At 40.9% G+C, this 22,417-nt stretch overlaps 3 protein-coding genes across 9 annotated transcripts; 1 reads left to right on the plus strand and 2 right to left on the minus strand.

Annotated features, from left to right (window-relative positions):
- Positions 1-1,768: 1,768 nt before the first annotated feature.
- Positions 1,769-6,004, minus strand: tmed1b (transmembrane p24 trafficking protein 1b). The gene is made up of 5 exons (XM_041933417.1): positions 5,742-6,004; positions 4,761-4,858; positions 4,484-4,673; positions 3,018-3,185; positions 1,769-2,888 (listed from the first exon to the last, which is right to left on the minus strand). The coding sequence occupies exons 1-5, from the start codon at positions 5,991-5,993 to the stop codon at positions 2,838-2,840; spliced, it is 759 nt and encodes a 252-aa protein (XP_041789351.1). The 5' UTR covers positions 5,994-6,004; the 3' UTR covers positions 1,769-2,837.
- A 3,080-nt stretch (positions 6,005-9,084) lies between these two features.
- Positions 9,085-12,721, plus strand: LOC121604114 (tumor necrosis factor ligand superfamily member 14-like). Of its 7 annotated transcripts, none has more exons than XM_041933526.1 (8): positions 9,085-9,229; positions 9,340-9,451; positions 9,778-10,037; positions 10,879-10,947; positions 11,030-11,063; positions 11,327-11,398; positions 11,529-11,766; positions 11,936-12,721. In XM_041933526.1, exons 3-8 carry the CDS (start codon positions 9,840-9,842, stop codon positions 12,123-12,125), a joined length of 801 nt encoding a protein of 266 aa, XP_041789460.1. In that variant the 5' UTR covers positions 9,085-9,229; positions 9,340-9,451; positions 9,778-9,839; the 3' UTR covers positions 12,126-12,721. The 7 variants fall into 7 exon arrangements, with proteins under 7 accessions (XP_041789460.1, XP_041789461.1, XP_041789459.1 ...); XM_041933527.1 differs by having other exon boundaries at positions 9,816-10,037; XM_041933525.1 differs by having other exon boundaries at positions 9,830-10,037.
- A 2,718-nt stretch (positions 12,722-15,439) lies between these two features.
- On the minus strand, positions 15,440-17,823 carry LOC121604578. Its single transcript, XM_041934138.1, has 3 exons — positions 17,361-17,823; positions 17,210-17,243; positions 15,440-16,868 (listed from the first exon to the last, which is right to left on the minus strand). Exons 1-3 carry the CDS (start codon positions 17,574-17,576, stop codon positions 16,483-16,485), a joined length of 636 nt encoding a protein of 211 aa, XP_041790072.1. The 5' UTR covers positions 17,577-17,823; the 3' UTR covers positions 15,440-16,482.
- Between the last annotated feature and the right edge of the window lie 4,594 nt (positions 17,824-22,417).

Consider the following 22,417-nt stretch of genomic DNA (forward strand, 5'->3'; position numbering starts at 1 on the left):
TGGTTTTTTTTGTTTACCTCATCTTTTGCTCCATCTGTTGCTTGATCTGCCATTTCTACACACTAAACATGTAGTTCATGTACTTCCTGTCACTGTATGACACAGAGTACAGTTCAGTGAGTCCAGGTCAAGACCTGTTGACTTGCACGATAGTCAAATGGAGACAGTCATGCAGAACAAGAACGTTTCACTTTCCTGTGTGCAGCCTGGCATGTCCTTATTTCCGTCCTGTATGATGGAGCTGTCGGTTACCATGGCAATGGTGGTTGCCAGTGGTAACGCACAGTACAGACACTGTTACTCATTGCTTTGGGGCTGTTCATAGAGCCAGGCAGGAATGAATAAAGGTATGCAATCCCACTCCTCTGCTGTCTGGAGATCTCTTCCTTCTCTGTTGTGTCTGTCAGCTGTGTGCGTTATTGATGCACTCAGCAGCAGAAATTGACTGGAAATCTTGTTATGGTCTTCTCTCGCAGGCGACCTCCACAAGTCCCCTCTCGTCCCAACCACTGGTGAAGGAAACTCAGGCGCTGGACTCTGTACAGTCTGCTGTGCCTGAGGGGATAAGCTCCAGGGAGCTTCTGGAGCGGTTTCCTATTTACACTTACACTGAAACTGTAAATGCTTTGTTTTTGTACTTACACATGTAAGGAAGGGAAAGATGGCAAAATAATTGGGATAAATCATGACATATGGTCGTGTGTGTGCCAAAGCTGACTGCCTGTCACCTCAGCCTCAGTTGGTAATACGAAAGTACTGAAAAGCTTTGTACATACAGGTATGCTATTGACCTTACAGAGTGTTCCTAGTATTTAATTTATACTGTAGATCAATTATGATGTATTTGAATGGGAGTAGAACTAAAAAACTGTCTCATAATTCCTCTTGCTCAAACCTGAGGATGGATGAGTCAACATGCAGGAAAATCTCTGCATGTCAAATTAAAATATCAAGAAACTATCTTGAAACAAACTTAGCACAAAGTATTCAGTGCAGAATATAGTCATGTCCTCCTTCAAGATGTCACACTCCTGCTATATTTTTTCTTCTTAAATTGCTAGATAGTGTATGATGGTCATAACAAACTGTTTACACATCATGAACTGTAAAATTAACTCATAAGCTCACCTCTGGCAGCCACATTTGGGACTTTACGCTGTATGATTTTAATTTCCCCAGGGTGGGATTAATAAAGTCTCATTTTATCTCATCTTATCAAGCAGATGTGCCTCAGTGTAGTAATTTGGTGATTCGACTCCAACAAATTCTGTGTTTTTCAGATATGACCACCTAACAAAGTGTGTAGTTAATTCATGCTGATTCTTGAAGTGTCTGATCAAATACGACTTGGTATTTAACCTTTATACCAACTTCAGCTTAATACTGATAATGTCAAAGTTGTTGGAAATGTTTTTAAGGTTAGACATTAGGGGGAGCTACATGAGCAGAAATAAACTGACTATATGCAGTATGTTTGGCATGGATATGTAAAAAAACAAAAAAAAAATCGAAAATTCACACATTCACATATTTTATATATATATACATACATTCTCTTTTTAGAGCTGTCAGCAGTAAGGTTTCTCATGATTAACATGCTAAAAAAAGCAGAAAACTGCTTTTGCTCAGTTGTAGAGTTAAGTCTGTTAAATTCTGATTTCATTTAACTGGAATTAATTACAGCACAACAGAAGATTATCCAGTTGTCAGCTCTGTGTGTTACTAGTTTTTATTCTACAAAGAAAACTCCCATCAGGCCGAGTATCTTCTGTGTAAAAAAATGCATTTATTAATTAATATCAATGACATTCACTGAAATATGATTTTTAATTATTCTATAGCATATGTAATGCCTGCTCTTATTTAAAAAAACAAAACAACCCAGCCCCCAAACACTCAGCATCGGTCTGAGTAGAATCAAAATGTCACATTCTGTTGACACACACATACATCAGGAAAATAAAAAGCGAGTCTGATCGTCTAGAAGACAGAACAAAAACCAGAAACCCACAAGCACACGTCTAACAATCAGTATGTCCACACTGACTTATCGTACTAGATATTTGTCCGGGTACTGACATGTGCATTATTGGCAATCACACTGGAAAACATCCCTTTCTTATTCTACATTCTGATTTGTCAACACATCAGCATGGACATGAAATGGCACATGAAAAGAAATCAGTAACATCTCAAAACCAAAAAAAACAAAAAACAAAAACCTCACTATGAACTAAACTGTGGCCAAGGGAAAACCTGGACAGATGGACAAATCACAAATGTTATGGAAAGATCTTTAACTGTCAGGAAGAACAAATACACCAACAACACTATTGCACATTGTCACCGCTTGTAAACCAGCAAACTAAGAGTTCTGTGGATCTGCTCTTGAGTTGTGTCATGTAGCCGACCTTCAAGCTTAAATTTACCTGTAACAAAAAATTCCAAATACCTCAAACCAGTTTCAGAAACGTAGGACAGCAGTTATACAACAACATTTATTCTTCTGTCTTTGTGGGCAGTGCCTTTTTCAAAATACATTTCCTTATTGGTTTGTGATCAGATTTGACATTAAATGAAATGCCTTCAACTGCCTCGGTCTCTCCCTCTTCTAGTTACCCTTCACGGTCTATTAACATTTCATTATTGCTCACAAACTGATCTAACACAAGATTTTAGAAGTGAAAAAGATGCAATAAAATTGGTGTAAAATGCTGGTGTTGATGCAGAATAAACGAAAAATAATGGAGCGTCGTCTGAATGGGTAACCAGCTGAACCTCTTGTGTCGGACTTTCCTCCTTCCCAGGCTGCCCCTTATGACCACAAAACAATGCCTCTATGTGCAGACCCTCCGCTTATCGTCGAACAGTTTACGGACAGTGTAGACCTGGGAGAGAATTAACACAGACAACAAACAGTGTGATAGACTGTAAAACCCCCTGAAGCATGATAACCACACTCTTTTAGCAGCTGAATTACCATACTGTGCTGTGTGGTGTGCCAGTTCTCCATTTACCTGCGTAAGGGCCACACACAGCATCACCAGCACGCTGGCACAGGACCAGAATGAGACCCTCCACAGGTTGTCTTCCAGGAGGTTTCGGTCTCGCGCCTCAAAAGCCCGCAGCACCGTCTGCATCTGCCGGCTGCGCTCCAAGCGTCTGTGCAGAGACTCCATGGACTCCTGAGGACAGTGTGGAGAACAGGGAAGTGGGAGACAGAGGAAATAAAATCACTTGAGGGACACAATGATCTCAAAAGTGAGTTTTAAATCGCTTCGAGCACCAGCCGCTTCCTCAGACTCGAGCCTGCTCGAAATGTCACACAGCAGTAAAATCCTTCTCACAGGAACTATGTTTCAAACCAAAGTAATGGGCCACTCAACCATCGCTGTGGTTTGGCTTAGCTTGTCTGATCTGCAGAGTAGCTTATGTTTTCAGCTGGTATTACAAGTTAAGAGTGGGCACGGACTAGTTTATAGTTTCTCAAAGTGCGGCCCACAGGCCAAAGGCGGCCTTCAGAGACATTTTGTGCGGCCTCTCAACATGACATGGAACACATGCATTATATTTTTAAAATTTTAATACTTTCACTTTCAACAGGCTACATTAATACACTACACGGCTACAATGTTGAACTGTGCACCCCTAACAAGCAGCTGTCAGGTTGAGAATGACAACAAAATTGTGTGTTGCTCTCAGGTTCAAGCTCGATTCTCTGCTATGAAGAAAAAAGAAAATGAGTCCAAGTCATTTCATAAAACAGTTGAACAGACTGTTGAACTGAACAGTTGAACTAACAAACATTACTAAAAACAGGATTAAATTGTGTTTTTGTTGGGGACTATTTATAACCATGGATTAATATTCTCTAGTGGGTATTTACTGCAGCAGGACGGTGTACGCGGAACTGACTCAAATAATTACAGTGCATGTGTTCATCATAATCAAGAAACACATCAGCCAGACAGTGTGGCTCACTGATATGGTCTTTGGACAACAATGGACAACAGAGGAAATATCTGTCTTTGGCTAAACGGAAAATACTTGTTAGCAAGATTGCTGATGTTGGTCTTTTCAGTGGAGTTGTTAATAATAAGAAAGACATAGAATAATGTAGCCTTATCCTTTGACCAGCAAAATGATCAAGAAAGGTTAACAGTTCAAGAACAAAAGCAACTGCTTTCAAGCAATTATTAACGATATTTGGCTCAGAGGCAAGGGCAGATTTAATCCAGGAAAAAGTAGTCGTCACTCTATTCACATTTGTATATAACATGAAAAATCTGACCTGGGTTGCACCTACACAACAAACCTGCTTCATCCATCTCTCCTCTTCTCTCCTCTTCTCGCCCGAAGTTGTGTGGGTGACATGGGCGAACATATCTAAGTGCCCAACTGAGGTTTATTATGAGATCAGCTGCATAGTGAACTAGATTTCCTTTTATGAATTCATTTGTAAACCCCAAAATAAGCATCTCACCCGAATGTCCTCCAGTTTATACTCCAGAAGGCTTGCATCAGGCTCCTCTAATCCCGCCCACTCTTCATCTCCACCCACATCTCCTCCTTGACCCTCGATGATGATCTCGAAGAACACCATCTTCTCTGAGAAGCGACTGAAGCTGTTATCAAAGCAGATTTCATAGTCTCCCTCCTGTGTAGGCTCCACCCTGGAAAGACAGGAAGTACAGACAAAGATAAACAGACAGCTCTAATAGTCAAGGTTAGTAATATGAAATACACGACGTAGCACTAACACATGGACGCCGTCAGAGCGCCGAGACTCGGTGATGAGCCGGACGCCTTCTGGAGAGAGGATGGTGAAGTCTACATCCATGCCGGCACCCGCTATCACCTGTGTGCACACACATACATACACACAATGAGCAACAAGCTCACAAATGATCTTCCAAAGTGAACATTTTCTTTCTTTTGTTTTGAAGATTATTGTTTTAGCAATTTGTTTTTAATAGGTAGCAACAGTAGCGATAACAGACAGGAAATACTGCATGTGGAGAGAGACAGGGGTCCCAGGATGGTACCAGGCACATTGCAGTTGCAGTGTGTGGTGTGTCTTAACCACAGAGCCACCAGGACGATCCAAGCCAAACATTTTCTAGAGATGACTTGTGCCTTTCAAGAGAGAGCCAGTTAGTCTGTTGGCCTGAGACCCTCCCACTAAACAAACACACTGCTGACTGGTTAAACTTTAGGTGGTTCTTCATATTACATTTACATGGTGTCGCACAGCATGGTTCATAGTGACTCATTCAGACTGGGAGCAATGCCTGGTGTATTCTTCATTTCCTGAACAGTATGTTTTGTTATCACTGAGTGAAGTGCTTTGCATCTCTTTCGGGAAGGACTTCTTATAGTGCAATCATGCGTAAAGGGTGCTGGATAAATAAAGCCTGACTTGACGTTATGGATTTTGATCGAAATTTATCGCCGTCTGTGGAAAATGTGAACTGCAGTGCGTGGTTATTAGATTGGTTACGTTAACTCCCACAACATGAGGTTAATGGAAGAATAGGTGCTGTTATTAGTTTAGCAGCAGACTTATACGACCATCACAGACTATGCAAATACACCCCCAGCATGCCAGCTAGCTAAAGGAGAAACGTTTCGTAACGGTTAGCCAGCAACATCCTGTACCACTGGTATGAGTCGTTAGCAGATAGCAGGTAAATGAGAACACACTAAATGCTTTTGTCTATTTACCACATACACCCAGTTACCTGATATTCCACCTCCATAGTAGCATTCTTCACTGCTGTTTGAAAGAAACACTCGGATCTTCCGGCTGGCAGGAGAAACGTGAACTCGCTGTCTAGGCTCTGTCCGAAACAGCTCACAGACCCTAAACACCACCCAAACACTATCGCAACGACAAGCAGTCGTCCTGTACTTCCCTCTTTCCTCCGTTGAAGGTCCATGGTGAAGATATTCCCAAACCCAGGGCTATCTAAGTTCAGCCATCTCCTTCGCATCCCTCTTCCGCAGCTGAACTTTGCAATATTGTGATTGGATGGAAGACCCCCGATGAGGGCAACGATGCGAACCAATCAGAGGAGGAATGGTAGCAATCCTCCTCCAATCACAACAGGGTTGAGGTTTTCACTAAACACCGTCCAAACGGTTACAGCTACTGTGACCCGCTCCTGTGAGGAAGTGACCTGCTCCTAATAAACAAAAATATCATTATCATAATAATAATACACTTTTTATAAAGCACTTTTTCAATTAAGATAAAAAAAACGCTTTACATACATTTCTGCATGGACAAATGACTCCATAGAGGATTTTTAGGTTGTAATTAAAGTTTTTATTTAAAGTTATTTAAATTAATCACTTACTAATATTTTTCAGACTTGTTAATACCAATAATAATATTAATAACCAACTAACTAAATACTAAATAAAAAAATAAATTTTGGATGCCAGATTGTAAAAAGATCTCTCTCACTGGTTGCAGCCGTAGACTGGAGATTTCAGTTTGCAGTTCGTACATTTGTAGTTATGGAGCACCTTTCAAAACAATAAAAAGTGTTAAATAAACTTTAATGACTGTAGGCATCCTATAATGTGTGTCTAATAAGTAAATCTTTGTCACTTGCCTTTTCCAAGGTCAGCTACATAAGGTAAACTTCAGAACTGAATAATGATTATGTCAGTAATAACAATATTGATAATAGTACAAACAGAAAAATAATGATAACAACAACAATGCACTCATAAAAATATCACGTTATTACTGTCGTCTTTATATTAGCCTATTGTCAATGCTTGCTAATTAGCAAACCTGTTTTAATAGCTACACCTGTGACAATGAAAGAACTGAATTTTTGCAGTTTACTATTTTTCTATATTTCTAAACTATCTTTCAGCTGAAGAATTATTTGGATATGACATGCTTTGCATGCGGTGGCCATTGACACATGTTTATGAAAACTGAAATTGAGTGTGACAGTAGCCATGGAGCTATGATGTGTCAGTTGTATATATCATCTGTATAGTTACAGCAAATTATTATTATTATTATTTAGATTCTCTATTTGGGAGCATTATACTTTTCCAAGTTGGGTCTGAAATCTCCCTCATTCACTGATTCACTATTACCCACAAAACTGGCACCTTTTTGCATCATCACTGACAATTAAATTTGGGACGAGCAAACATAGTGCACTCGGCAGCAAACTGAGTGATTTCAGACTCAGTCCGAGAAAATTATATCAACACGCTACTGGACAAAAGGTATAACATTACTTAATATCCTCATTTCATTTAGGTAATCCAGGCCCAATAAAATATGGAAACTGGAGCTTTGCATGCAAAGTTACTTATGACCGCCAGTTGTAGCCCATATTTAACCGAGGAAGCAGCACTAATCATGTCACTTCCAAATCCCATCAGACAATTTAACACTTATAGGACTTTCACTCATCAGTTGTTTTTGCTTTGATGTATTTTAGGAAGCCTTTTCAACTCCTTGGCCAGTGACTACAGATGGAAAATAGCCTGTTGGCTAATTGTGCCATTTTTACTGTATATTTTATTTAATACAGTCCCTTTTTAAATATACTCAACTAATTGTTGTTTGGCAAGAACAGGACATAGATAATTATTAAATATATGCTAGGAAAGTGAGGAGATGAAAAAATAAAAACAGTTTGGTAAAATGTGCCACGTGTACTATTTACTGTATAATTTCTGAAATCAGTTACACAATCATGGTTGCTTCTGGGGCTTCATACATGTCCAAGTCCATCTCTGACTCTCTAAATATCTACAATTAACAAGCAACACAAGCCGGACCGTAAACTTCCATCTGTCCTCCTTGAGTCTTTATCTACACTTAACACAACGTGCATTTCTCTCTCTCTCTCTCTCTGTATATGTGTGTGTGTGTGTGTGTGTGTGTGTGCAGACACACATACTAGCACGTACGAGCATGTGGGCAGCAAGTAAGTCAGAGTGTATGCAGTGTAGTTTCAACATGTGGAGTCTGTCATGACAAACTGCCCCCTCCTACAAAGAAGAAAAAAATCCAGAATGTTTCAAAATAGCTCGGAGTTTTGAGATTGAGTTTCACTCTGAGAATCATCTCTTTTTGTAGCTCAAACACTTTATTGGATCTTCATTACATTGGAGAGAAAAATTAAAGTATTTCTCAAACTGCTTGTTTAAGAAGCATGTGAAGAAAAAGAAAAAGAAAACAGCTGTCCGCACAAATGTAACATGGAATTAGATTGATGGGGTGCTGCAAGCACAATAAAGCAAGCAAAAGCTGATTGTACCTACAAACAGAAGCATATTCATGTGTCACCCATAAGAGAAACAATGCGGTAGAAAAAAGGAAGAGAGCAACGATACTTAACGTGAGGAAACTCTTGAGTGAAGCAGTGATCCTCAGCATGACAAGAAAAAAATAAAAAACAAAGCAATACAAGAGGTGTTGCCACATTACAACAGGCCTTTCACGTGAGCTGCGGTTTGCTTTGCTGTCGCCGGTCCTCTGCAACACAGTACTCATCTTCAATCACTGCAGGTCAGGTGCTGAAAGTACACAAGTTTCTGCGGTTAAAACATAAGCGTTTACATGAGATGTTTATATTGGTGCATATATGAGAAAGTAGTAGCCTCGGGGCAGGCTGAGAGCAATACTGTGCTGCATTAAAATGCGGATGAATCTTGCTGTGATAGTGGACGGTGCTATTAGCAGCAGTGGGTAGCACTAAAAGTATGCGTGTGAATTCAACAGCTTGCAACAACTCCTCCACAGTGCCCTCTGTGTTTAAGGTCACACTGCATGCTTGAATAGGATTAATAAAGTGTCAGATGCATGGAATTGCGCAAGTTTCCGGGGAGAAGAAAATAGCTTCAAATCTTGAGAAGCCAAACCAAAAGTGTTCAACACATGAAACACTCAAAGCGAGAAATTGAAGAGAGAGGAAGTGTCAGCTGAGGGACGATAACTATATCCAGTAGTGTAGGGAGTGTCCCTCGCATACACACACACACACACACACTCACATGCACACGACTCACTCTCTCGCTCTCTGTCTTTCTCTCTCTCTCTGTTGCCTCTTCCCCATGTCATCTTCATTTCCTCCTTACACGAGCTGGCTTGTAAAGCAATTTTAGTGATAGCTGGCAGCAGGCGAGCAGACGCAAGAGGTGAGGGAGGACAGATATCTGCACTTGGAGTGTTTTCTTCTCTCAGAAGGTGAGGCATTTAGAGAAATCACATGCGCCGAGGCACCTCAAAGAATGTTTCTATTTTTATCTTTTTTTTTAATATGTTAGAGAACATTTTTGCCATTTAATGCCCCAAAGGAGCTTCAGAGGTGTGAAAACTGCCCTGTGCCGCTTGATGGTTGACTGAGCTGTGGCAGAAATATCTGGTGCAATCCAACATAATCTCTCTCTGACCAACCTTGAACAAAATGTAAGAGTTTTGATTCATTGGACCTGTTGAAGCTGCCTTTACTTGTGTGCTTGTAGTAGAAAGAGTATGTTGAAATCACTTTGTTTCCCAGAAGCTGGTTGCATCGCATGTGCCTACTGTAAACAGAGCAGACGAAGCGTCTGCGGTCATGTCAGCGGCTCATGTCTTTATGTCTCATGCCTCTCTCTCTCCGTCCGTTTTATGTCTTCCTATTTTGTATTTCTTTGCTTTTTCTCATCTCTAAACCGCCTGCCTGTCTTTTCCCTCTCTGCATTTCTGTTGTCTTTTACTTTGCTTTACCATAACCCAACCTCCATCTCTTTCAGTACCCCTTCCTCACCACATCAGGCTCTTTCACCTTTAGCTCTAACGCCCCAGGTGGAGTGTGATGGCAGAGCGCGGCGTGGGTGCATGCCCCCAGGTGTTTGTGGTGGACAGCCAGGCTAACTACACCTCCGTGCCCGGCGGAAAGAAACCGAGGTGGGCGAGGGCAGGCCAAAAGTTTCTTTTGCTGCTGGTGGGACTCACCGTGCTGGGACTTGTTGTCGAGGGATATTTAATCTACAATCTATACAAAAAAACTGAGGTGAGGCTCACTGTGTGCGTCGGTCTTTCTCAGCCCTGGTGCTTGGAACACATGGAAACTACCTTTCACTTGAATTTCCCTGTTTTGCTCTACGTCATAACCAGACACAGATACTCATAGACAGCTAAATACATTTGTACATGGGTCATCATTTGATCTTTAAGTTCCTGGTTTGACATTTCTTTCTCTGTTTCTACTTCCCGTTCTTTTCACCCTCAAGTGCAAACCCACAACTTAACTTCGCTTTTGTGAGAGTTTCATAATGCTGATTATTACACACCTGCCTCTTCTCTGCATCTTATGTAATATACACTACAGATACAAATCAGACCTTAGAAAACATAAAATGTCAAGTTTTGTCTCGAATAACAGAAGCTAATAAAGAGAATAATGGGCCAAAAGTGACTCTCATCCCTTTAGCTGGTACAGAGGCATAAAGTTGGCATTTAACATTTTGTTACGTTGTTTTGTTTTGTTTTTTTTTTGGTTATATCAATGAAAACGTCTTCCCATTTTTTCATTTATTAATACCGATTTAATAACACAACGGAAAAAAACAATACATACGTTTAATTATTAAACAAACCGAAAATACATTTTCTGTTTAACTTTTTAAAATTCATGTTAGAATGTGCTTGTTTTCATTCAGGATGTTAGGATATTTTCACATTTCCACTCATTTCTGTTGGTTTCCACGACGCAGGACACCTCCTGTGCTCACACACTCTTAAACTTTTGATGTCTTGCTTGCAAGCACACACAAACTGTGGTACTCGCCCGTGCGTTCAATCTTTGTTTCCCACTTTCTTTTTTCTTTCTGTCTTCCTTCTTTTCTCGGCAGGCATTTTCCCTGTGCATGTCTCATCCTCTCTGCCAGAACCTGTCCAGCCCCAAAACATCTGGCCGGCAGGTAAGTGTGGGTGTATAGGAGGCATGTCTTTGTGTGTGCCTGATGTGTGTTGGAGCTTTAACTCTTTGTTTTTCTGTTTCAGGGTGGCACCTTAATGAGCAGAGTGGGACCTTATGGTATGGAGTTAGCCTCTGTTATCATAATTTCTGGGAAGAAAAGCCACAAATATTTGATGCATGAAATAATCTTGCATCCTTATCAACTGTCAACAGCAAATCTTGTAACTAATATTACATCACCAACAATGATATTTTTTGAGAAGTTCAGGGCTCCAAACATATGCAACAGCTCACATGTGAACTCACATGTTGATTTGGACATTGAATAGTTGGTTGGCTGGCTGATTGGCTCATTGATCTCACCCTGCTTTCTTGAACAGAGTCCAATGAGATTCCTACAGTGCGACCACATGTGGAACAGGACCAGCAGAGGCCATTTGCGCAGCTGATAGGTTAGAGACCTCTCTGTGCTCCAACCTAAATATTATATTTGACCTTAATGGTTAAATTGAACTGATTTTTTTTTTCATTTCGTTTGTTCACAACAGCTCTTGTCTTTCTCCATTCTCATCTTCATCTCAGGCTCTGGGAGTCCTATCGGGGAGAACAATGTCGTACAATGGGTACATAAAGGTGGCGAAACCATCACCTACAACATGGGCTACAACAATGGCCGGTTGTTGGTCGAGAAAGATGGCCACTACTACCTCTACTGTAAAGTGACATTAAATGCTGCAGAGGAGTGTTCGCTAATCCAGCACAAGGTCATGAAAGTCACCAAGGCCTATGATAATGCTATAGAACTTATGAAATCTAAAAGGTTAGTCAGTGTGCCACTCCTTACTTCCTTCCTCTGCCATTGCACATGTGCTTACAAGTGCCTGCTTGACTGCAACCCTTTTGTGTATGTAATGGCAAGTTGAAATCAGTGCCGTCCTCGTTGTGTTGCGGTATGTTTCTCTGTGACATCTGTGGCATGTTTCCTCTAGTTTCCGCTGCCGGACGCCGAAACCTTCAACTGCAAAGTCTTCAGGTGGGGATGATCTGTGGAACAGTTTCCTGGCTGGGATCTTCCACTTACAGAAAGGAGATGAGATTTTTGTCACATTGGAGGACATACAGAAGATGCGTCCAGGAACTACTGACAACTTGATGGGGGCCTTCATGATATCTCCATAGAGGCATATAAAAAATACCTCTGTCCCACATTGTGATCAACTATAACTAGTTTCCCTGAAGATATTAGACTGTTTGATTCATAACGGGCATTGAGGTTTTAAGGTAACAACCACTTAAAGAGTCACATCAGTAACGTTAGTTACAACGACAAATCTTACAGACGTACGTAAACTCCTTTATGACCTCCATCGTTTGTTTTTGGCGCTCTAGTGAAGCAGAGTGACTGATGAACCGTTCGATTCTTCCCTACACAGATCACATTTCACTTTGAACTGAGCATTTATTTTTTTGCTGGCTGACGACCCTGTGCACTGTGCAGGAAACTATTGGAATGCAGGAAGCGATTGCAATGCACCTTACATCTCTCTGTGTCAATTTACACATGTTGTGGTGAATTTTATATATCTAATATATACAATATTTTACAAAACATAATCTAAATTATACTGTACTTGATGAATGTATGTGAATCACTTATGAAAGAGCAACAAATGGTTGTGATATCATAAAAAGTATCTGATATTCAGGTTATATAATCCTTCTTGATAATTTGATATATATTTTGTTGTGTGAATAAAATGCTGTTTCTTATCAAACAACAATGTGAGTTGGTCATATCTTAGATGTGTCACAAGATCCATGAAAAAAAAGTTTTAAACAGATAATCAGCGGTAGGAAGTTTAGACAGATTTCCTATTTGTTCACATAACTACTTGTGCAAAAACCAACATGAAACAGCTTAGATACTTTAAGCACACTGAGACAAACCACAGATATGTAACCCACACAACACAGTAGCAGATCTATAGATTTGCAATATACACAAATGACTGCAAAGCAGTGTGTTTGTGTGTGTGCTTGTGTGTGAAACCCAGGATGTGGTTGAGTAAGGATGCAGTGAGGAGAGGATGGAGGGGAAGACTACTGAGGTGCTGAGGCTGGTGTGGCTGACTCAGCTCTTTTCTCAGAGTACAGGGGAAAGTTTTGCAACCATTGCAGCAGTGTCAAATGGAAAAAAGGCATATAGAGCTACAGAAATTTGAAGTAAAGCAGTTTGGCAACGAACAGGGGAATTAGGGTGCCAGGGAATTAGAGTGGAAAAAGAAAGGAAACAAAAAAAGCATAACAAATGCATTAGAATGGCGTGAAGGCACAGGAAATCATGTAGACAGGTAGACAGACAGGTAACCAAAGCACCACTGAGAAGTAGTAGGTGAGTGGAAAGACTGACCTCAGATGCAGCTAAACTTTTTGGGTCATTTCCTGCTCTGAGACACAGATAAACATCTGTGCATCTGAGTGAAACAAACACACGATGTGTTAATACTCTTGCAGCTTGAGCATGAACACTTTGCAAACAACACCTCGTGCTGTTCATCCTTTGCACTGTTGAAACTGTTGCATCAAGTATATTTGCTCAAATACTGTACAATTTTTATGTGCTTATGTTTATAAGGGCCACCTTACACTACTACTCCACTATAGATTCTGAGGCAAATATTGTATTTCTACAAAACTGTAGTTTTTAGTTAGTTTGAAGGTTAAGATTTTACTTACATTACATATATCATAAAATATGATGCATTGTTCTAGATTAAACTACCCAACACTATATAAAATAGCTCAAATTAGCTCCAACTTGATCCAGCTGCAACTTAAAACATTAAAGCTGAGGTGTTCAGGGTTTTTAGCATTCATTCATTGGCAAAAATTCCATAATGACCTTTAAGCATATTGGAATTCAAGTCGAGAGAAAACTAAACTTCTGCATTCAGGCTTTACAAAATCTACGTTGACCATGATATGAGACTTTGCTCGATCAATGGTAATTTCAGAGAGAGGGCTCTCATTCCTATTGGCTGTTCTACAAACGCAGATGTGCGTGCACATCCCTGCAGATGGTAAAAGCCTGATGCAATGGCAGAAAATCCTGCAGAAAATCTTGGAACTCGCAATAAATTTTGCCTACATTGGTGTTTAGTACAAAACATGTGTAGGCATGTAGGCTAGTAAAGAGAAGCTGTGGGGAACGACTTTTGAGGGAGAACAGTTCTCTCTGTGTGTGCGTGCATGTGCTTGTTGTTTGGCTTTTGCTGGCACAAAGATGAGCATGTCCAGTTTCCTTCTCCATGTTATTAGAAGTTGGTGTGACAGTCCAATAAAAAGGCGCCCTCCTCCAGGCAAAATCAAGTCCTCTGCTGTTTCTTGCCCTTTATGTTTGCTCAGGTAGTCAAAAAGGATGTCTGGACCATCTTCTCATCCCGCTGTTGGATGGTGTAGCAGATGCCTCTGAAGCCCGGGGTGCTCTGCCCTGGGGCTGCAAAGCACTGGAGGGCCGTCTTTTGCAGGGCAACTGACTCCTTCTACTGCCATTTGAGCTTGTGGGTTTTGTGAAAAGGGCTTAGTGGAATGATATGAGGCAGCAGAGAGAGCAGCGAAAGGTTTTGCATTGTGTATGTTCAAACTGCCAACTACAGCCTTGAAGCATTAGCACCCAGCGGCTGAAAAACGAAGCCAAAAGTGCAAAAAACAGTAATTGCTCAAACTGCCACTTGAGACTTGCTCCAAGTACGAGCCAATCCCCATAAACCCCCATAGTGAAATGCCCAAACTTACAGCAGAAAATAAACACAGCCTGATATAAAAACTGGTTTTGGTCTCTTTTGCTAATTTCCCCATTCATGACAACTGCATGAGGGTGACTTTTTAAATCACTCACTTATATAAATTATGTTAAGGCTTAAAGTTATGCATGGACGTAGCATGTTTGACTGGTATGCTTATCTGTTAAATAAAGTTCATCATTCACTCCCTTTTAGCTCTGTTTTTGGTCTCTACCAACTCATGAGATAAATAGCTGTCTCTTTAGCCGCTAAAGGCTCTACTATGTTCATTAAGAAGTTTAACACACACACACACACACACACACACACACACACACACACACACAGAGAGAGAGAGAGAGTAATGTTCACATATTTTTTGGGAACATTACATAGACTTCACTTCCTGGAGAATTACCCTAACCATAAACATAACCACTACTTGCCTAACCCTAATCCTAACCCTGACCTTAACCCAAGTCTTCACCCTAGAATTGGATGATTAACTTAAAAGGACTTTTGTCCCCACGATGTGACTGTGTGAATAGATTTATGTCCCCTCAACATGAATAATGCCCACGCACGCGCACACACACACACAGACACACACACACAGAGACACAGGCATCATAAATAAGACATACACAAAATGGCAAATTTTTCAAATTGCACTCAGCATTTCTTTTCAGACTCAAATATCTGAGCATGCCCTCTGCTTCGTGCTTGTGCCGACAAAATGAAAACCATAACTCGTATATCATAAAAGGAGTTGTTTTTTTTTTCATTTGACATCTGCACCTCGTGTTATGTAACACGGGAGGTGTATTTGTGTTGTTTTGCTGGACCACAGTATTTTTTTCTAAACCACGCTGTATGGTAAATAAACAGGAAGTGATGTACATCCAGTTCCCGGTATTGGCTACGTCACCGTTTCCATGTCTAATATGGATCACAAATAAAATACATTCAAGGAAGTGTCGTTTGTCCACAGCACTTACAGATTTTTAAAACACAAAACATTTCTCAATTCATGAGTCCATATATTGAAGTTTTAGTAATTCTGGTCATGTTTTCATTACAGAGGCATTTTGTTAGGGAACATTGTTTCTGTAAAAGTGATTTTAATTGTAGAGTGTTACTCATCACTCATTTGAACTCACTAATTTGCTGCAAGAGATTAAGTTAGCTACAGTAGGTCTAAACAAAATTCCTGCATAGCTCATCTGGGTTTCTGAGCAAAATTGTATGAATCACACATTTATGTCAGCCCATCCATTTATAAAATGAAAACAGAGCCATAAAATCACATTTAACCCAATGTAGGCTGAATAAAACTTGCAGTATATTGCACATCAACACTAATGTAGTGATTTCTACATCAAAATAAACATCTATAAAAAACAGCAACAACATTATAAATATAGGTATATAAATAGTTCTGCATCGCTAAATAAATATATCACATACACAGCAACATATAAACATAAATATACAGAATGAGGTGAGTGTCTAGTCTCCATATGCTGTTGCACTGTCATAAATGCAACCTCTTCTGAGATTCCACCTTAAAACCCTGCTGAACGTCATCGTCTTACATCTTGAGTTTGCGATAAACCTCAGAGCTTTGAGAAAGGCAGCAGCGCCAGCCCGTCTTCACCCAAGACAACACAAACTGGTGCTGTTTTTCAGCGATGACCCACAGGTCACAGGCACATCTGCATCTCGATGGCAGCGGCGGCACTATAGTGTCCACATCAGTCCACGAGGTACATCCCGAATCGTGAGCTGCTCAGCTCCAGTTTCCAGTCCTGCAGTCCCTCCTTTGGCACGGTCATCTGAGTGAACAGTTTCTGCCTGTCTACCTGGCTCACAGTCCAGCACTTCCTGGTCACAGGTGTTGCATCTGCCACAGCTGGAAGCTCCACCTTGCAGGTGAGCTTGTCGCCTACCTGCACGCTGAGGAGGCCAGCGGTGCAGTTGTAGGTGCAGGTGAGGTTGAGCTCAACGTACATGAAGTAGGTCCCCACCCGTTCAGGCTTCAGAGAATTCTGATGTGCATCAAACAAGAAGTTGCTTCCTACAGATGTCCCAGCACCATAAGCGACTGGAGCCCACTTCATGGTGGAGGTCTTCAAATCGCCTGCAGGTGGAGACAAGCACGTGTCATTTAGATGATGTTTACACAGTGCAACAGTACAAGCTTGTCAAGTTTTATTCCTTGCTGGTGTTGACTTGATTTGAGTCTGAAGTGTTTTAATACAGCTTAAAAAACCCACATTTCTGAAGTAATTTATGCAAAATCTTTAGGCTTAATAGTTGGAAATTACACTTTGTCCATGAAGGGGAAAAAAGACGCTATGGCCCTAAAGGAACACACCATTATGATCTACCTACTCTAAATGTTTGTAGTTTATAATTTTGTGACTCTGTACATAAACATCTATATATGTGGCTGCTTTTGATAAATAAAAGAAGACTTACTTGAGACAGCTTCCAAATAGGCAAAGTTCTGCATCTGTTGAGAGAAAGAGAAAAGAAGACAGACGTGAGTTGAAATGTGGTTGAGGACGTGGGTCAGACTTGACAAGAAGAGAAAAGCCGCTCATTATTCTGATTTAAATCGTTTGTTTACCTTGTACGCTGGGTCCGGTGTTTCTCCTGTAAACTTTGCGTGTTCAAAGGGCGGACGCACGGACTCCAGTTTGGACCGCAGCTCGAGCACCACCATCACTCCGCCGACAGCCACGGCTGCCACCGCCACAAACAGAAAAATGATGGACATGACGAGGAAAACGTCCAGACAGCCTCTGCTCCGGCGGCCGCTCCTCTGGAGAGACTCAACGTCCATGTCTTTGCTTTGCGGTACCGTCTATGGATAGAGCGCCTGAGCTTCGGGGAGAGTGTCCACTTTTTAGGCTCTGCGGACGAAAGGCTTCAGGCTGCAGATGCAAGCTTTGCAAGTTGTACAGCTCCAGGTGCTTTACCTCCACAAAGTAGTCCTCTTGTTGTCACACAGCCCAGTCCGCGTCTTAGGTGGATGTCGCGACTGTGAGGACCATGATGTCTTTATATACACCTACTACCATGTAGTTAGTTTCAGACAGGGAGGAAAAACGCGGAAGTCATGGATTTCCCTCTCGCCTCCTCCCACACGCCTCCTTGCTTCGCTGCAAGCACAGGAGGTGAGAAAACGAGACGCGCAGACTTTCCGCGGCTCCCCCTGCTGTTGCGCAAGAGCGCCCTGACGACGGAGCGCATGCGGTGGAAACGAAAGAGAGAGCGAAGGCGCTGCCTCCATCCCCACTACGTTCCGACACAGCGTCAAACAGACGCTCCCCTTCCCCTCACCACCTCGAGCCCAGCATCTTTTAGCAAGTATATGTAAGAAGAGAAACAGGTGTGTGTGCGCGAGATATGATGGGATAGGGTGGGGTATTTGCCAATAGTGTGTAGCCTATGTCATCATCAGCCTATAAAAAAAAAAAAAAAAACTCACGGCGTCACTGCTGAGCAGGTGTATACATGCACCTGGCGCAATTCTGGCACAACCATGTGCCAGCGACCATCACATCAAAATGTGATTGTGCTGTTGTTTTAAAGTGTAAAACCATACGGGAATCCCCCCGGTATGTGTGTGTGTGTGTAAAGATCTGTATAAAAATTAATAAATAAATAAATAAAAGAGAAAGGCTCGTGGCTGAAAGGGAGGGGAGGGGGGTTGGACTTTTATGTGACGTGTCAGCGCAAGGAAAAAAGCCTTTGTGTTGCATAAAGTCATAAAGTCATAAAGTCACACTGGACGCTACACCTGTCATTTTCATTATTTTGAAGTAACATCTAGTCGTTTCTCCTGTGATTCATTATTTTTATTTTTTTTTTTAGCATTTACAGTTATTCAGTTAATCACAAAACCGAATGCTCAAAATTAGCAGAAAAAGCAGTAGATAAAGTTATGTTCGTATTTAAAATGAAATGACATGGCCAAAAGTATGCGGACACGCTCATCCACAAATGTTTGTGCACTGCTGGTGCTGTTCTCCTGGTTTGGCTGCGTTCCTTATTGCCCATTATGAGAATTCTTAATGCTACAGCATGCATTGATATTCTGGGCAGGAAATAGTATGCCTCCAGGTCTGTGGCAACAGTCTAGGCAAGGCCCTTTGAACACAATGCTGCCCACATGCAGAGTGAACTCCATAAAGAAATGGTACTCTCCCTTTGGTGTGGGTGGACTTGACTGGTAACGCCTGACTCCTTCACACAACATCAGTGTTGGACTACTAATGCTCTTGTGGCTGAATTGAAGCCAAAATCTCTTCACAGAGGAGTGGAGACTGTTTTAGCATCAGGTTAATGCCCTCAAGTGTGACACCTTAAATGTTTGAAAGAAGGGTATGGCGGAAAAAACCTTCCAACTGATAGTAAGTTTAAAAGTAGCCCAGTGGCCTTTCACTGTAAAATACGTCGACATCTATAAGGTAGATTGGCACAAAATTTTGTACAGACATCTATTGCTCCCAAACACCAAATCTTAATCACTTTGGTGATGCCCTGACTTTTTCTCTAGCACCAGCATGCGGTTGATATAGAGTCTTGAAAGAAATGTCTTTAAAAGTATTGGATCGATTGCAATGAAATTTAGTACACACTTTCGTGTGTCCTTCACATGAGAATGGCTGTAGACTCTTTGTCTTGTTCATCAACATTGGGTCAGTGCAGGCAGCGTGCAGTGAGTGAGACTACAGACAGGATTTAGCTATAAATGTAAAGATGAATAAATGCAACCTGAATCCCCTCAGGAGTTTTACTGTATCTCGCTGTAACTCGTGAATTGTTACATTGTGACTGGTGTAATTACTGAGGGCTTCCCCTCCCACATCAGATGGTGATCCGTGCAGCCTTAACCTGCTACAGGACAGTTTGCGTTGGGATTTATGGTAATCACACTCAAATGCTCCATGCTGATCAAAACGTCAGCTGATCAGATCCACATTTTGCATATAAATGCTATAAATCTCAAGGGAATGTTTGTGGTTCTTACTGAAAGGGAAGTGCATGTTTATATACAGGCCCACAACAGACGGGAAGCGAGTGTCACTGGCAAAGGGTCAGAGTTATGTTTAGACTATCAGTTAACTACTGCTGAGAAAGCTAAACGTGTCAAACCCGACACTGACATCATCAGCATGTACAATTAAACAGCTTTTCTATGAAGATTGACAAAACCATCCTTGATTAGAACATTTTCTATGATAAATGTATAGTAAAGTTTTACAAATCTGCACATGAATTCAATGTAAAAAAAATAAAAAAGGTGAAGGATTGTCGCGCTGCGGCTGACTGGCAGGCGGAGTGGCATGCGGGACGTCATTCAGTTCAGGGATCCAAGGACCAATTTGCATCTAACAAAAGAATACAATGTCTGGTTTTGGCCCGTGGGCCACCATTAACTTTCAGTTGCAGTAATTGCAACATCTTGTCTGTGGTTTAATCAACGGCTCTTGAACTTCATATAAATAACATGTTTTTTGTTGTTGCTGTTTTTTAATATTGCCCTGAAAGTCACTGGGAAAATAATGTTCCTCTACATTACGAAGTATGTTATAAATTATATCATTTTGTCTCTTATGAAACTTGACAAATGATACTTTCAAACACTGAGCTTGAAAGAGCTCGTCCTCAGGCTGGTTAACATCATTTCTCACAGTGTGTCAACTCCAATAAACCAGTGAGTTGTAGTAATCACACCCTTCCCCACCCCTGCACCCCTAAAGTGAATGTATATAGTATGATTTAATTTATTTCCCTGGGAAGCAATTATTGTAAATTATTATAACTGTCAAGTAAAGAATGAATGTACTGTTACTCAAAACATAATAAAGAATGTGCATTATTTATTGAAAACCCTGTACAATAAAATCCACAATAAAGGATCAATCCTGAAAATGTATTTGTCTGTGAAGGATCAGCAGGACATGAACATGTGTCTTTTTCACCCAATGCAGAATAATAATAATAACAACAATAATAAATTGTCAATAGTATTAATGGTAATGCATGACTATAGTAGTTTATGGATACATTATTTGTTTGTGTAATATATGTCATGATAATATTCCTTTTTTCCATGCTGTGGTGATGCTTGTTTGGCTGTCAGTAAACTACAATGAAAAATGTTAATATGATTTGTATTTATTCTGTAGAGAAATCAAGTACAATTTTTTATGTGCTGTTGTACCTGGAGGTACTGGTACAGATATTGCACAGTATTAGAAGTACAATACTACCAACATTCTAAAGGTTAATGGTGTAGTTTTTCATTTTCTCATTTATCTGAAAACTTCTTTGCCAACTATAATCCACAACATTCTAACTTTACATTTTGGCAGCATGTTCGCTGCCTTAACACTGTCAATCAAACTGCACGTCCTCCAAACTATTAAATATTCCATATTTATCCTCTGTCACAACTGTGTTCATTTTATCTCATTTCCACTTTCTACCTACAGTATAGGTCCTGGTGAGAGGGGGGAACTTTAAATTTCCTCCTCTGAGGTTTCCTTCATGTTTTCCCTCCTGTGCTGAGGTTGTTTGGGCTTTTTTTTTTCTTCTTAGAGAGCTTGACCTGGGTCAGGAACCTCTGCTGTTGCAGGTCTGTAAGCCCGCAGATGTTGCGTGTGATGCTGCAGGATAAAGGTGAATTTCACCTGTCACACAACATGTAGTGGTCCCACACAACCTAATCTGACCTCATGCCATGCAAATTGCAAACAGAAAGAAAAAAGCGCTTCACTAATTTAAATATCATGAGGAATGACAACTGAGAAAGGCAGCAGGTATGCTGGGAAAAATGTGGGGACTGTTTATGTGGGGGTGTGAGGGAAATGGGGAAGTCAGCACGAAACAGAGAAAATGAGAAACTTAGCGTTACAAGTGTGACATACAGTTTGTAGAAGGTCATATGGTCCTGAAGGCCAAAAACCCAGGCCTTCTGTTCCCTAATGAAACTCAGGCTCAACCACACGCACACACACGCACACACACACACACACACACACACACACACACACACACAGACGCAATAACATGAATTCCTCAAAAGTTTCCATATTTGATTTGGAAAGCTTAATCTTGTCCTTCTGGATGTGCCTTTACTTTATTATTGCTAAAGTGCTGTTTGGGGTTTCTTTGGAGTGTTTTCTCTCTCTCTCGCTCTCTCTCTCTCTGTGTGTGTGTGTGTGTGTGTGTGTGTGTAATGATTGTGTTTCACTTTGTCTGTATGGATAAATCACATACATGCGCTGTATGTATATGTTGGAGTGCTGATGTAGTTTATCAGCATGTCGATAAAAGAAATCATGACTTCTCCTAGGCCTCTGCTTTCCACCTCTCATCACAGGAAGTGACATGCAGCATTACTCAGCGAGTGCTGTAATGTGTCATGTGGAGGAATCATTTCATGAAGAGTAGTAGATTTTTCTTATGAACAGTGATGAAAGACCAGACTGAGGTTGTGATGTCACGTCGTGTTTGAGTGGCTCACCTAAGGCGAATCAATTACTACAATTACTACAGCTATGAAAGCACACATTAAAGCACATACTACTCAAATCCATTGTTGGATTTTCTGTGGTCAGGATTACGTACGGGTCTTTCTGACCAAAGACAAGCAAAAAAAAAAAAAAAACC

The sequence above is a fragment of the Chelmon rostratus genome, chromosome 3 (genome assembly GCF_017976325.1).
Source record: "Chelmon rostratus isolate fCheRos1 chromosome 3, fCheRos1.pri, whole genome shotgun sequence".
In the NCBI taxonomy this organism is placed as follows: Eukaryota; Metazoa; Chordata; class Actinopteri; order Chaetodontiformes; family Chaetodontidae; genus Chelmon; species Chelmon rostratus.

Coding starts and splice junctions, on each gene's coding strand:
- tmed1b (XM_041933417.1), bottom strand. CDS start 5,993: ATGCGAAGGAGATGGCTGAACTTAGATAGCCCTGGGTTTGGGAATATC. Junction 4,859..5,741: donor CTATGGAGGTGGAATATCAG/GTAACTGGGTGT, acceptor GTGTGCACACAG/GTGATAGCGGGTGCCGGCAT. Junction 2,889..3,017: donor TGTGTGTGGCCCTTACGCAG/GTAAATGGAGAA, acceptor ATTCTCTCCCAG/GTCTACACTGTCCGTAAACT.
- LOC121604114 (XM_041933525.1), top strand. Junction 10,948..11,029: donor CCAAAACATCTGGCCGGCAG/GTAAGTGTGGGT, acceptor TTTCTGTTTCAG/GGTGGCACCTTAATGAGCAG. Junction 11,399..11,528: donor GCCATTTGCGCAGCTGATAG/GTTAGAGACCTC, acceptor TCTTCATCTCAG/GCTCTGGGAGTCCTATCGGG.
- LOC121604578 (XM_041934138.1), bottom strand. CDS start 17,576: ATGGACGTTGAGTCTCTCCAGAGGAGCGGCCGCCGGAGCAGAGGCTGT. Junction 17,244..17,360: donor CACCGGACCCAGCGTACAAG/GTAAACAAACGA, acceptor TTCTCTCAACAG/ATGCAGAACTTTGCCTATTT. Junction 16,869..17,209: donor CTATTTGGAAGCTGTCTCAA/GTAAGTCTTCTT, acceptor CTCCACCTGCAG/GCGATTTGAAGACCTCCACC.